This window comes from Mustela putorius, unplaced genomic scaffold, assembly GCF_011764305.1.
Source record: "Mustela putorius furo isolate JIRA1106 unplaced genomic scaffold, ASM1176430v1.1 tig00000997_pilon_pilon_pilon, whole genome shotgun sequence".
Classification (NCBI taxonomy): Eukaryota; Metazoa; Chordata; class Mammalia; order Carnivora; family Mustelidae; genus Mustela; species Mustela putorius.
Genome location: NW_025421527.1, coordinates 5,181,229 through 5,195,067, shown reverse-complemented (window position 1 = coordinate 5,195,067; position 13,839 = coordinate 5,181,229). Strand labels below are relative to the sequence as shown.

The following is a 13,839-nucleotide window of genomic DNA, read 5'->3' as shown; positions in this document are numbered from 1 at the left end:
GCCTTTTTCTGAAATGTACTTTCTAATTATAAAAGTCCATTTTCCGTCCTTCAGGGAAGCATGCATCACCGCGGAGCTGGTCAAGCCGCCAGCTGGCAGAGAAGTACGACGCGACCCTGTGACGCCTGCAGTCCCACCACCGGGACCGTCCGCATGGGGCGTCCGCCTTTCCCGACTGTCCTCATGGCCCCACCCACCGCGGAAGGAAGCAGAGGAAACGAACGAAATCGAAGGGAAGCCTTCACTCTCCTTCTCTGAGAACAAGACTCTCCGGTCAAAACCAGCACAAGTGGAAGCTCCGCGGCCACCACGCTCGGCGAACGCTCTGCCCTGAGCAGCTACAGGACAGCAGGTCCTCGGCGGAGGCCCCAAGAACGGACACGCCTCGAGGTGATGGGACAAGCTTACAGAAACCTTCGAGAAGGAGACTGCTCTGCACCGGTCTAGAGTTCCGTTCCAGAGCGTTCATGTCCTCCTCCTGCTCCCTGTGAGTCTCCCTCCCCACGCCCGACTCAAGCTCCGTCACGGCCCAGGCCTCCGACACCCAGGGCTTCCGAGCCGCTGCCGGCTCTACAGGTCACTGTCAGAGTCCCCAGTTCTCGGGGGGCCGGGTGGTCCGTGCTGCTGCTCTTGCAACACTCAAGTCGCCGCCCACCCCCCCATAAGGGCTCTCCCCGCGCCCCCCGCGCACTCACCGCCCTCCGTTCCTCTTGTAGTTGTCTGGGACGTAATGAGGCTGCAAAGAAAGGGAAAGCGTTGAGTTTGCTGCGGGGCCGGCTCAGGCGGGCGGGGAACAGGACAGGAGGGGGACGTTGAGTTTGCTGCGGGGCCGGCTCAGGCGGGCTGGGAACGGGACAGGGAGGGGACGAAGGAAAGCAAACACAGGGCAGAGCCCGTCCGAGCTGGGTGGCTGGGTTTTAAGGGCGGAAGGTCAGTCCTTCCGTCAGTCCGTAAGGCCGCAGTGGGTGCGCTGTCCTGCCCGCCTGTGACCATGGTGGGGGGGACGGGCTCCCAGTCCCGTCCGCCCCATCCTAACGCCCGAGTAGTTCAGGCTGGGGCTTCGAGGCTGACCTGAGAGCTGTTGCCTGAGCGAGACCAAAGGAGTCCAGAGGAGAGGCAGGGCTTGGTGGTGGGTGGGGAGAACATGCCGTAAGTACTGTTTAGAGAAATCCGAAAACAATAGGGGGAAATGGACATAGAGTTTCTTTCCGGTTAGATGGTTTCTTAACATTCTAGGGTTCTTAACATTCTTAACACGTTAAGAACAGAGTGCAAGACGGCCCCAAGTTTTGAGAAGCCCACAAAAAGCAGAGTCAAGGACGAGTAGCTCAGTCCAGAGTTTCAGGACAGCAAATGCACTGATGGATGGACGGACGTCCAAAGCCTTTGCGGACCGATGAATGGCACAGGACTGGAGCACTATGTTCACAACAATTTAAAGAGAAAGCATATGAAAAAGGCAAGAAATGAAACTGTTACCAGCGGTTGTGTTCTGTGTAGTGGGATGACATACCAGCGGCTGTGTTCTGTGTAGTGGGATGACATACCAGCGGCTGTGTTCTGTGTCGTGGGATGACATACCAGCGGCTGTGTTCTGTGTCGTGGGGTGACATACCAGCGACTGTGTTCTGTGTCGTGGGGTGACATACCAGCGGCTGTGTTCTGTGTCGTGGGATGACATACCAGTGGTTGTGTTCTGTGTAGTGGGATGACATACCAGCGGCTGTGTTCTGTGTCGTGGGGTGACATACCAGCAGCTGTGTTCTGTGTCGTGGGATGACATACAATTTTTTCTTAATGCCTCTGTACTTTTCACATTTTATATAAAGATGGTGTCTTACATTTTAAGTGCAGAGATACATGGGAAAAGCCCTGAACTATTTTCACCAAAGTTTTCTCAGGGTTCTTGCTATTCTCTCGGCTCGCTTGCTTAAAATTATGGATATGAAAACTCAACAAAATACTACACTAAGGGGCGCCTGGTGGCTCCGTCGTTACGTGTCTGCCTTTGGCTTGGGTCATGATCCAGGGTCCCTGCTCTGTGGGGAGCCTGCTTCTCCCTCTCCTGCTCCCCCTGCGTGTGCTCCCTCTCTCGCTGTGTCTCTCTGTCAAATAAATAAATAACATCTTTAAAAACTACATGAGCTTAAGGGCCAAGCCAGTGAAGCGGGGAGAGACGAGCGAAGAAATCCTGGCGATAATGCGGACACTGACGACTCGCTGAGAATCAGCCCGTGCCGGGGAGTGCAGAACAGGTGTGTGCGCGCGTCAGAAAATGCCGAACAGATGTGTGGGCGCACCGAGAGACGCCGAGCAAGCGTATGTACGTGCCGGGAAATGCAGAATAAATGTATGTTTGCTGTTTAAAAATCCCAAACAGGGGCACTTGGTGGACGAGTCAGTTGGGTGTCTGACTCTTGATCTCAGCTCAGGTCTTTGATCTCTGGGTCACCAGTTCAAGGCCTGTGTCGGGCTCCATGCTAGGCATGGAGCCTACTTAAAAAAAAAGAGAGAGAGAAAGACAAAGAAAAAAATCCTAGTAACTAGAGACCGATTCCTACAGTTCGGGATGGACTAACAGGATGAAGTAGCGGAGAGCCTGAAGGTTCCAACGCTAGGAATTCCCCGTGGGAACGATATTGCCCTTGTACGACAAGTAGGAGGATGAGACTTACGGAGAAATCTCTTTTGGGAGTGAGCTTCTTGGGGAAGTGGTCGAAGGCATAGGGCTTGGTGCAGACAGGGTAGCGATTCCGGTGGATCTTGTAGAACAGGTGCGCGGACTTGTCCAGCCGGTAGTCACAGATGTACACGTCTTGCTCCTTCACTCCTTTGGGTCTCCCTAGGAGTTCAAACACTGTTAGAGAACCCTCCTGCCCTCCCTCCTTCACCTTAAGCCTGAGCTGCCCAGAGGGGAGTCTGCACCACTGGGAGGGACGCGGAGAGGCATGTGGTGACCGCAGAAGAAAGCAGAGTCCTCAGACAGCAGTGCTAGAAGTGGAGGCGAGCAGTGGTGTGTGTATCTCTGAGTGTAAGGGTGGGCCGCGGGGGGGACCAGACAGGCAGCTCACCCCAGTGCTGCAGCAATCTGAGGGACACAGAGCACGGCGTGCGGACGCCAGGAGAGAGCAAAGGCAGGACGAATGAGGGGGCACATCTGGAAATGAGGACTTTATAACCAAGGGATAGAGTCCCCAGGATGATGGAGCCCCAGGCGGCTGATGCTTGAATGGAGTACGTATCCTTCTGGACCATGTGCTACAACAGAGAAGGTGAGCTGCTTCTCACCATGATAGGCACCAATCGCTCCTGCCAGTGGCCCAGGGACACCGGTAAAAAGTGGTGGGGCTGGAGTCTGAGAACAGATGCACTCCACAGCCTACGCCAGTGACCACGGAGCTTAAAAAGCTAGTGTGCTTTTTGGGTTTGTTTCATGTCCAGAGTTGATGACGGCCTTTGGGGTTCTGGAATGGGCTGCTGGAAGAGTGTGCCTTGTGACGACGCTACTAGGACGCGGAGCAGATGTTATTAAGAAATGTGAACTAAGTTAAAAACAAAGGGAAATTAATGTTTACTGAGTATCAAGAAAAAAAAAGAAAAAGAAAACCTTTATTAAATGAGCACCAAGTGCTAGCTAAAAGAAAGAGAAAACATAGCTCTTTGAAGCTTCACGGCTAGCCTGGGACAAGCTCTTATCAGAGACAGAAGACGGGAGCAGATGGAAGGGATAGGGGGCAGGAGATCATTTCTCTAGCAGCTCAGGTTACCTACCTTTACAGTAAGTATAAAGGTCCAGGACACAGCAGGTCCCCACCACAGCCTCCAAAGGAATGATCTCGTAGAGTGGCACCCGGAATAGCTCGTTGTGATAGAAGCGGCGGGACGGAGAGTGGTGGGTCTCGTGGGGGCGGAAGTAGTGGTGCCCAAAGGCAAACCGTTCCTCTCTAAGGAAGAAAGAGAGAGGTTTAGTTGACTGGCGAGATCCTCGGCCATACTCGGCTCGGCGCTGGCAGGGCAGAGCTGGGGGAAGAGAGAGGACCTCAACACGTACTTTTCATTCTTCCAAAGCTTCTCAATGCGGAAGATGTCCAGTTTGTCTCGGTTAATGTGCGACAATAGTCGGTAGGACTGGCGGACTGGGTGGCCATCAGGTGTGCGCCGGCTGTCCCGCATCAGGTACACGCAGTCGCCTAGGGAGGCACAGGACACGTTAAATGATGCCTGCGTGAACTCAATCTACAGGGAAGGGCTTAAGGTCTAAAACGACAGACACAGAGAGCTACCACGGGCGGTGTAAGGGCGATGCTCGTCAGTTTCGGACTATGGGGAGGGCACGAGGGAGGTCCTCCATCTCCTGGAATCCTGCAAAAGTTTTTCTCAGTCCTAAACTTAGCTTATTGACACCCTGGTCTCTCTGAATTAGTTTTATGTGGGGGAGGGGAAAACGTGTGAAGCCCAAGGACTGAAGGATAGCAGACCAATACTGCCAAGCCTTGAATGACGTGGGTTTGAGCTGCACGGCTCAAGTTACATGCACTTTTTTTTTTAATGAGTGCAGCACAGCACTGTGGGTGTAATGTAAAAAACTTTATGATTTTCTTAATACTTCCTTTTCTCTAGCTTACTCCGTCATAAGCATCCAATATATCAATACATGTAACATACAGAATATGTGAAAATCGACTATTTATAATGCCAGCAAGGCTCTGGTCAACATTAGGCTATTAGCAGTTGAGTTTTTGGAGAGTCAAAAGTTGTATGTGGATTTCTGACTGCATCCAGGGTGGGGCGGGGGGGGGCTCGGTACCCCTGAACCCTGCATGGTCAAGGGTCAACTGTATTTAACTGCTACGAGTGGTCATGCGGGGACCGTAACTTCTACACAGAGAGCAGACGCTCCCGCTGCTCGGAGCAGGGTCAGCTAGTGGGCACCCACCTTGACGAAGCAGCAAGTCATCTCGGAGCAAACAGATGAAGTAGACACAGCCCGGCTGGGCATAGTGGGGCCGAGGAATCATGGGTACCTCCTGGTGAGAAGGGAAAGCCGGAGGTGAGGGCCGGGACTACTACACCCGCCTACTGATGTCCATTCAGGAGGAAAAGAACTCAAACCTAGAACTTGCAACCATTGGAGACTTACTGTTCAGTCAGGCCAACACAACACACATGAACCCAGACGGAAGCCACGGGGGCGGGACTAGGAAAGTGAAGGCGGAGAACGAGACCAACAGGCCAAGTGCCCCGAGGAGCCGGAGGAAACTGACCATACGGCTGCTCCTGCACCCTGCAGAGCACGACCACGTTTGAGCCGGGACAGTGACTGTCACAAGGACTCACGGAAGCCACCAGCATTTAGTGCCCGGAGGCCAGGGACGCCGGACTTTGCACAGCGCATCCCTCAGAGCACAGAAACGTCCGCTCGGAATGCCAACACCGCTGTCCCGGAGCGCTGCCCCAAAGGCTTCCCTTCACAGCGAACACCTGCCCGAGACCACACGCACAGACACAGCAGACCCAGGATAAAACCCGCTTAGCAACTTGGACAAGTCACCCAACCCACTGTCTCTCCTGACCCGTGGGCCTAAGACCGGCCTGTGTACTCGCGTGGGGAGCTGACAGTGAGCTCGGCACCAGTCCTTCCAGAGGCCTCTACGTAATGTACTTCCCCTCTGACCACATGCTTGGGAAAAGGAAGGGCAGCATTATTACCCTAGTGTAGAGTGTAAGAAACTAAGGCCCAGAGAGGCTGAGTGGTTTATCGGGGGAAATGCGGTGCCCCAGGAGCAGGGCAGGTGACGGAGCTTACTCTGTCCACAGGCCTCGGGTCACACTGCTCGCACAGGTAGTGCTCCACGTCCGAGGTCACCCCCATGCAGTCGCAGTGCTGCCACACCTGTGGGAAGAAGAGTGCGGGTGGGAGGGGGCTCTGCGGCTAAGAATAAAGTAACAAAAAAATTCAGCAGCAGGACAGGGTGAGGTCCAACAGGAACTAAGGGAGAAGTAGGTAAGTGCAAAGTCAGAAATGGTTTAAGACTGGGGAAAGGGGAGCTCGCCTGAACCAAGTACCTGCCTGGTCCGCCGGGGCACGTGTGGAGAAGCGCGGAGCACCACAGCACCGCGGAGGCCCTTGTCCAGCCCCGCGGACGCCCAGGGACCGGGTGCCAGAAGGGGTGAGTCCCCGCCCCCCCCCATGCTCTCCAGGCTGCAGCCCCGGGACTGCCCCGCGCACCCCTGCCCCTCCTGGCTCCACTCCCCAACCGGGCAGCGCAGCGTGGATGCTCCTCCGTTGGAAGCCCCGTCCACTCGGCTCCCGAGGGAGGCGGCTCCGCGGGAAGCCCCGTCCTGCACAGACGTGCGGTGCCCCGCGGGCCGAGAGGCGCGCAGCGAGGGAAAGTGTGGGGCGCGGAGGGGATCGGCCCCCGGTGAAACTCGAGGCGAGCGCAGCGGCGCCTCCCCAGTCTGCAGGCCCGGCCGGCGCGGGCTCACCATGCACTTGTCGCACTGGATCATGAGGCCTTCGTCCTTGTGGAGGCCGCACACGCAGCGGATCACGTCGTCGTCCTTCTCGTGCGCGCTCTCCTTCTCCGACACCGACGTCTCGCTGCTGTCGGCCTCGCTCGCCGTCTCCCCCACGATCTCGTCGATCTGCGCCGCCGCCTCGTGCCGGGCGTTGTAGTAGGTCTTCCGCAGGCGGCACACGTCCCTCCCGATGGGCGACTTGCGCCCGTAGTACTTCTGCGGGAGAGCAGGGGAGAGCCTGGTGGGTCTTCTGGGGCGGGGGGCGCTCAGTGTGTGCGGCCGCGGCTCCCGATCTCGGGGCGCGGGCCTCAGGTCAGAGCGAGGGCCCCGCCGCCCGCCCGCACAGCCCGCAGGAGGCACGGGGACCCGAGCGTGCGTTTCCGGTCTCCTCTGCGGCTGTCCACCGTCCTGGGCCCGCACACCCTGCACACCCCGCAGACCCCGATCGGAGCCGGCGGCGTGAGCGCTCACTGTCCCGCAGCCGCAGGCTGTGCACTCGGAAGCGCGGTGGGCAGAAAGCGTGCTGGCGCCCAGCACCCACCGAGTTCTCCTACTTGTCCACTCTGCTTGTTTCTGTCCCCAGGTCCTCACCTCAATTCTCCTGTTATCTTGTAGCCCCTTTAGTCTCATTCCTCTCCAACGATTTCAAAATCACTGAAAAACGTCTTCTCCATGTTCCATACAATATTCTATCTCCTCTTTTAGGTTCAAGGTCACCTTCTCACCAGTGTAATCTACCACCCATTAGCCTAAACCCCAGTTCCATCCTTCAGATTTATTTCTTCTTACTCTACACAATTCTGCGTCTTTACGTGTATTTACTGCCTTGAGGACAGAAACTACAGCTATGACTTAAGTGTGTGAAAGATTCAAAACTAAATTAGGTTGTTCCCCCCCCAGATTTATCTATTCAACTAGAGAGAGTGAGAGAATGTGGGTGTGCGCCCACGCACGGGCCCCAAGGTGGGCCTGGGGACCCTGAGATCACAACCCGAGATGAAACCAGAGTCAGACACTGAACTGACTGTGCCACCCAGGCACCCCTAAATTAGGTTTTTAAGAAAATGTCATTTTGGGGAGTATAATTTAGTCTTTCCTTCTAGTGATATCAATGTCTTTACTATATATAAAAACTCCACAATATTTAGCAAACCTAAACTTTACACAAGGGCACTCAGTAAAAATTGCTGTCTTTTGGGACGCCTGGGTGGTTCGGCCAGTTAAAGCTTCTGCCTTCAGTTCAGGTCATGATTCCCGAGTCCCGGGATGGACTCCCGTACGGGGCCCCCCACTCAGCGGAGAGCCTGCTTCTCCTTCTGCCTGCCGCGCCCCTGTTAACGCTTGCTCTCTCTCTCTCTCAAATAAAGACATAAAATCCTTTCTTTTTAAAACTAAAATCTTAAAAAAAAAAATTGTTGCCTTCCTTTGCCAGAAATATAAAGGCTGACAGAAGGTAAAAATCTTAAACCTCTAGAACAAAAATTTTCTAAAGAAGTTATTACTTCTAAAAAATATTTTATTTATTTGCGACGGAGACAGCATAAGCAGGAGGGAGCAGCGGGCAGAGGGAGAAGCAGCGAGCCCGACGCAGGGCTCCATCTCAGGACCTCAGGATCACGACCTGAGCGACGGCGGACGCTCCACGGACTGCACCCTTTCCTCAAGTTTTGATTGAAATTCTAGTTCCCTAACCTATACTGTGATGCCGGTTTCTGGGGCACTCAGGGCTTCGTCGCGCACGCCTCTCCCCCGGGCTCATCACGGCAAGGGCCTTCCTTCATGTCCACCCCCTCGCGCCCGCCCCCCAGCTAGTCCGTCCCCCGCCCACCTCTCCTTCAAAATAAACGTCTTAAATCCACGTCTGAAGTCAGTGTAGGTACCTCAGCGTTGCGGAACACCTTGAGCATGTCAGCATCAAAGGCCTCCACGGTCTTGTAATGGCCGGTGAGGATCTGCCGCTCGATAGTGGCCAGGTCCAGCGGCTCTGGGATCTTCTCATAGTAATCCGCGTTCCTGCAGCCGAAAGCCAGCGTGTCAACCCGGCAGGCCGAGCGCAGACTGAAACCTCCCGGGTTCCTACGCTGCTGAACTTACTTTTTCTTTGGGGGGAGGTTCAAGAGGGGGGCGGCCAGAGCTTGTCGGGAAGAATCTGCAAAAGAAGGCGGGGGTCAGAAGGCCGGTGTGACCGGGAGAGGCCAGCGCGCACTCTCTCGGAGAACGCAGAAGCCCTCACGTAGGAAGTTTGCGGGGAAAATCCAAGCTTTTTTTGAGGCGCAACCATGAAAAGTACAAGACTTTTCAGAAACGTGGGCTCTTGGAGGCAGGGGAGGGCTTTCAAGACGACCCGGGACAGGAACAGCGAGGGACAGGGAGGGACTGAAGGACGGAGGGCCGTCGACGCCCCGCTCCGCAACCGTTACTGAAGCCGAGAACGTCTTCTCCAGAGTTTTCTAGTTCTTGCTCGTGGACCGTCGGCCACACTATTATTCTGTTGGTTTGGGTTCCATTAAATTCCAGGTAATGGGGGCACCTGGGTGGCTCAGTGGGTTAAAGCCTCTGCCCTTGGCTGGGGTCATGGTCCCAGGGTCCTGGGATCGAGCCCCACATCGGGCTCTCTGCTCAGCAGGGAGCCTGCCTCCCCCTCTCTCTGCCTGCTTCTCTGCCTACTTGTGATCTCTGTGTGTCAGATAAATAAATAAAATCTTAAAAAAAAATAAATAAATAAATTCCAGGTAATGAATGATTTAGAACTGGAAATCCTTGCTGGAATCCATCTTCTGTAACAGTTACTTTATATTATGTGAACAATCCACAACTGAGGCTATTGCTACCTTACCTACTTTCTTTGTTAAAAATTCTATTTCCTGGGGCACCTTTGTGGCTCAGTCAGTTAAGCCTCTGACTCTAGCTTCCAGCTCCGCTTGGGGTCTCAGGGTCGGAAGATGAGCCCCAGCTCAGCAAAGCCCGCCGGGCGCTCTCGCTCCCTGCTCCTCCCCCTGCTCGCGAGCGCTCACTAAAATAAACAAAATCTTTCAAAACATTCTATTTTATTACTGAAGTATAGTTGACATACAGTGTTAGCTTCGGGTACACCACCTCACGATCTGACAACCGTGTGTGGGACTCGACGCGCACCACGGGGAGTGCAGTCCCCGTCTGTCGCCACACGAAGCTGTTCCAGTATGACGGACTGCACTCCCGACGCCGTACTCCGTTCTGTGACTGACTGATTTTGTGACTGCAAGTCTCTGCTTAATCCCCTTTATTTCACCCCTCCCCTCCAGCAACCACCAGTTCTCTGTATTTAAGAATTTTCACATACGAGTGAAATCACATGGTACCTGTCTGACTTATTTCACAAAACATAATGCCCTGAGGGTCTATCCATGTTAGACAGATTTCCTTCCTTTTCGTGGCCAAGAAACATTCCATTGCACACATACCACCTCTGCTTTATCTGTTCATTTACAGATGGACACGGAAGCTACTTCTTGCCTATTCTAAATAATGCTGTGAAAACCACAGGGGTGCACGTATGTTTTTCAATTAGTACTTTCATTTCCTTTGGGCAAATACCCAGTAATGTGATTACTGAGTCGTATGGTGTTTCTATTTATTTTTTACTTTTGTTTCCTTCCTTCCTAAGATTTATTTATTGGGGCGCCTGGGTGACTCGGTCAGTCGAGTGTGTGGCTTCGGCTCAGGTCATGATCCCGGGGGCCTGGGATCAAGCCCCACCTTGGGTTCCCTGCTCAGTGGGGAGCCTGCTTCTCCTTCTCTCTCTGCCCCTCCCTCTGCTTATGCTTTCCCTGTCAAAAAAATAAATAAAATCTTAAAAAAAAAAGATGTATTATTTATCCGAGAGAGAGGGAAGTCAGTACGAAGGTGGGTCAGGGCGGGGGCAGGACGGAGGGAGAGAGAACCCCCAGGGGACTCTGCTGAGCACGCGGCTGACTCAGAGCTTGATTTCACAAGTCGGAGATCAAAATGTTACCACGTGAGCTGGAGTTGAGAGCTGGACACTCAACTGACTAGGCCACTCAGGTGCCCATCTTTGATTAAAAAAAAAAAAAATTATTTGTCAGGGACAGAGTGAATGCGCAAGCACGGGGAGCACAGGAGGCAGAGGGAGAAGCCGGATCCCAGCTGAGCAGGGGGTCTATCGAGGACTGGGATCATGACCTTCCGTCTTTAACTTTTTGGGGAACCTTCACAGGCTACTTTACTTTCTAACAACAGTGAGGGAAAAAGCCCATTACTTCATGCCCAGAATGTGGGGACATGTCGATGGACTGACTGCAGCTTCACAGTAAATCACACGGGCCCGGCTGGCCATGGGCAGGGTGACTTTTTTTGGAATAGAAAGAGAACAGGTGCCACAAGCCTTTCCACGTTAGGACAGGCTGGTTCCCCTTTCTTCTCTATCTCCTTAGGTTACCGAACTGCAAAGAGCCACTGAGATACAGAGATAAGTAGTAGCCAGAAAAGGAACAGGGAAGGGAAACCAAATTATTCAGAATCGAGGGAGAGGGAGGGAGAGCAAGCAAAGTTGAGGGCAAAAAGCTACAGTTATTTGTTAAAAGCTCTCATTTTAAACATCTCCAAATTTCCTGGTCAGAAAGTCACAAACTACCACACTACCTCCCCCAGATTGAAAACTCTCCTTCCCCACCATCACCCCCATCACATCCTCTAAAGACGTCTTGAAAGAGGAAAGGAGAGGTAATGGTGTTTGCATGAAAATGCTTTAAAAGCTCAGTCGGTAGGGCATGTGACTCTTGATCTCAGGGTTTTAAGTTCAAGCCCCACACTGGGTGTAGAGATTACTTAAAACAAAAGCAAATGAACAAAAAACTTAAAAAAATAAAAGGTTAAGAAACACTGAAATCACATGTTCATAACACCTTTTCCTTAAATTGCTAATTTACTGCCTCATTCAGGAAAATGACATTCAAGACAGAGACCTGTTCTTTCTATCCTATAGCTAAAAAACGTGATTTCTAAATACAGTACTTAACTTTGATAAAATTCTAATAAATACCGAAAACTGACATAGAAGATCAAAGGATTTAGATTTTTTTTTGAAGATTTTATTTATTTATGTGACAGAGGGAGAGATCACAAGCAGGCGGAGAGGCAGGCAGAGAGAGAGGGGGAAGCAGGCTCCCTGCTGAGCAGAGCCCCAGGTGGGGCTCGATCCCAGGACCCTGAGAACACGATCTGAGCGGAAGGCAGAGGCTTAATCTACTGAGCACCCCAGGTGCCCCCAAAGGATTTAGATTCTATCAACACTTCCCCAAGAGTAAAACCAGTCCTATGCATTCTATGCGGACAAAAGAAAGACCGAGAAAAGCCTCCTAAACCCCTCGCCCTGAACGGTCAGTCCGTTGTTCTTGGTCTTGGGGGTCTCAGGTGAGGGTGAGTGGCAGGATTTTTACAGAAAAGCTGAGGAGAAAGCCTCTGGGGTGAGGGGGGTCACCTTTGTAGGAGATGATGCCATCACAGATCTCTTTGAAGATTTGGGCGAGGCGTGCTGCCCGCGCCACCTCAATGTTTTCCTCTGCCGCTGCCAGCCGCCTTGTGCGAACCGACCGTGCTGTCTGTAGGGCCGAGAACTGGGTCATGAAGACGTCTGCAAGGACACAGTGAGAATCAGTTCTAGGAAAAGAGAGCGCCACATGGCCTTCTCCCCCACGGGTTCTTGCCATTGCTCTATTCTCCCTGAAGTGATGAAGCACATTAGTGGTGGAGTTCTCTCTCTCCTCTTTCAAGAAATCTGTGGAAACGCTGGAGTTTACCACAGAGACTGAAGCTGCACGTTCGAGGCGCCCGATCTCTGACCCAACGCTGGGCAGTACAGCGGCTGCCAGCCTGCGCCCCAAAATGAGTCTGTGTTTGAATTCTGGCTTCGCTACTTCCTAGCTCGTGATCTCGGGCAAGTTCCTCAGGCTCTCTGTCTCAGCTTCTGGGCTGCAAAGGGGAAATAACGGTAGTGCTCCCCTCAGGAGGTATCGTGCAGATTAAACGAGGGACTGTTTGTCATGCATTGAGCGCAAGCCCTGTACCAGGACCTGTACCAGACTCCGGAAGTACCTGTTATTACAGGAGACTGGACCTAACTGGGGTGTAAGTTCGGAGACTTCGTGCCAGTCAAGTTACTGACAGGACTGGAGGCAAATTTCCCCATTGACCAAGTTCGCACAGAGCAAGCAGCTCCCCTCATACACCACACACAACGCTTCTACTTCGTGAGGGGGAGGAAAGGCTCAACGAGGAGCGAGCACTCTTGAACTCTATTGGCTTAGAAAAGACGCTTGGACAGGCCAGTGGACAACAGATCTGAACTCAGGAAAGCGGTTACATTATTCACTCAAGAAGCTCAGAGAACAGCAATCTGGAGGTCTGTGCGCACGGTGCTCATCTGAACGTGGGGGGAAAGAAGTCTTCAAATTTACGCTGCTGTCATTTTCTCCCGCGTGCAGCGTCACGATTTAGCCATATGCAAGTCACAGTCCAGGTAGGAAGGGGCGCGGGGGGCCCACTACCGATCGCGTGAATGGACGCTTCTGGCTATAGGTGGTGTTTGGAAAGCTGGTGAAGGGGATTCTTCCTACTCCCTCGAGCACTGACTAGGAAACTGAGCAGCTGAATGATGCCTGTATGCTGGGATCTTAGCTTTTTTGGTCCAGAGTAAAAAGAATCCTTGAATAGAATGAAAGCAACTAAAATAACCAGTGGGAGACAATACTACGGAACCAACAGGTGCACTTGTTTCCAGCCGTACCGGACTTGATGTTCCCGTCATCTCGGCAGATGCCGTTCCAGCGGCTGTAGAGCGACGCAGAGTGGAGGTTGTCGCTGGTGTGCTTGACTTCCTCTTGTTTCTGCCGAATCTTCTCCCAGTTTCGGACCAAGAATACATGATGCTTTAACACAAAGTTCCTAGAAGGAAGGAAGGTCTTTTATTCATTAATTCAATAGTATTTATTATATGCCCACTCTATATAAACCACTTTTTAAAAAAGATTTTACTTGAGAGAGAGAGAGAACGCGCGCACGAACGTGTGTACAAGCAGTGGGAGCAGCAGGCAAAGGGAGAAGCAGATGCCCCTCTGAGCAAAGAACCCAACATGGGGCTCGATCCCAGGACTCTGGGATCATGACCTGAGCTGAAGGCAGAGGCTTGACTGACTGAGCCACCCAGGCGCCCTGAAGATTTTATTTTTAAGTCATCTCAACACCCAATGTGGGGCTTGCAATTACAACCCAGAGATCAAGAGTTGCACACTCTACTGGCTGAGCCAGTCAGGTGCCCCAGAA

At 52.8% G+C, this 13,839-nt stretch overlaps 1 protein-coding gene across 10 annotated transcripts in view; it reads right to left on the bottom strand.

Moving 5' to 3' along the window:
* ASH1L (ASH1 like histone lysine methyltransferase) overlaps nucleotides 1-13,839 on the bottom strand; it is a 183,478-nt gene that overhangs the window by 3,119 nt on the left and 166,520 nt on the right. For 8 of the 10 annotated variants that reach the window (XM_045086805.1, XM_045086802.1, XM_045086803.1 and 5 more), the window contains 11 exons: nucleotides 13,304-13,461; nucleotides 11,999-12,151; nucleotides 8,614-8,668; nucleotides 8,400-8,532; nucleotides 6,487-6,735; nucleotides 5,807-5,893; nucleotides 4,937-5,027; nucleotides 4,052-4,190; nucleotides 3,772-3,944; nucleotides 2,676-2,842; nucleotides 696-736 (listed from right to left, as the gene is read on the bottom strand). In XM_045086805.1, the coding sequence (XP_044942740.1) occupies nucleotides 696-736; nucleotides 2,676-2,842; nucleotides 3,772-3,944; nucleotides 4,052-4,190; nucleotides 4,937-5,027; nucleotides 5,807-5,893; nucleotides 6,487-6,735; nucleotides 8,400-8,532; nucleotides 8,614-8,668; nucleotides 11,999-12,151; nucleotides 13,304-13,461 (1,446 nt within the window). The other 2 variants (XR_201234.3, XM_045086807.1) reach the window with 2 other exon arrangements.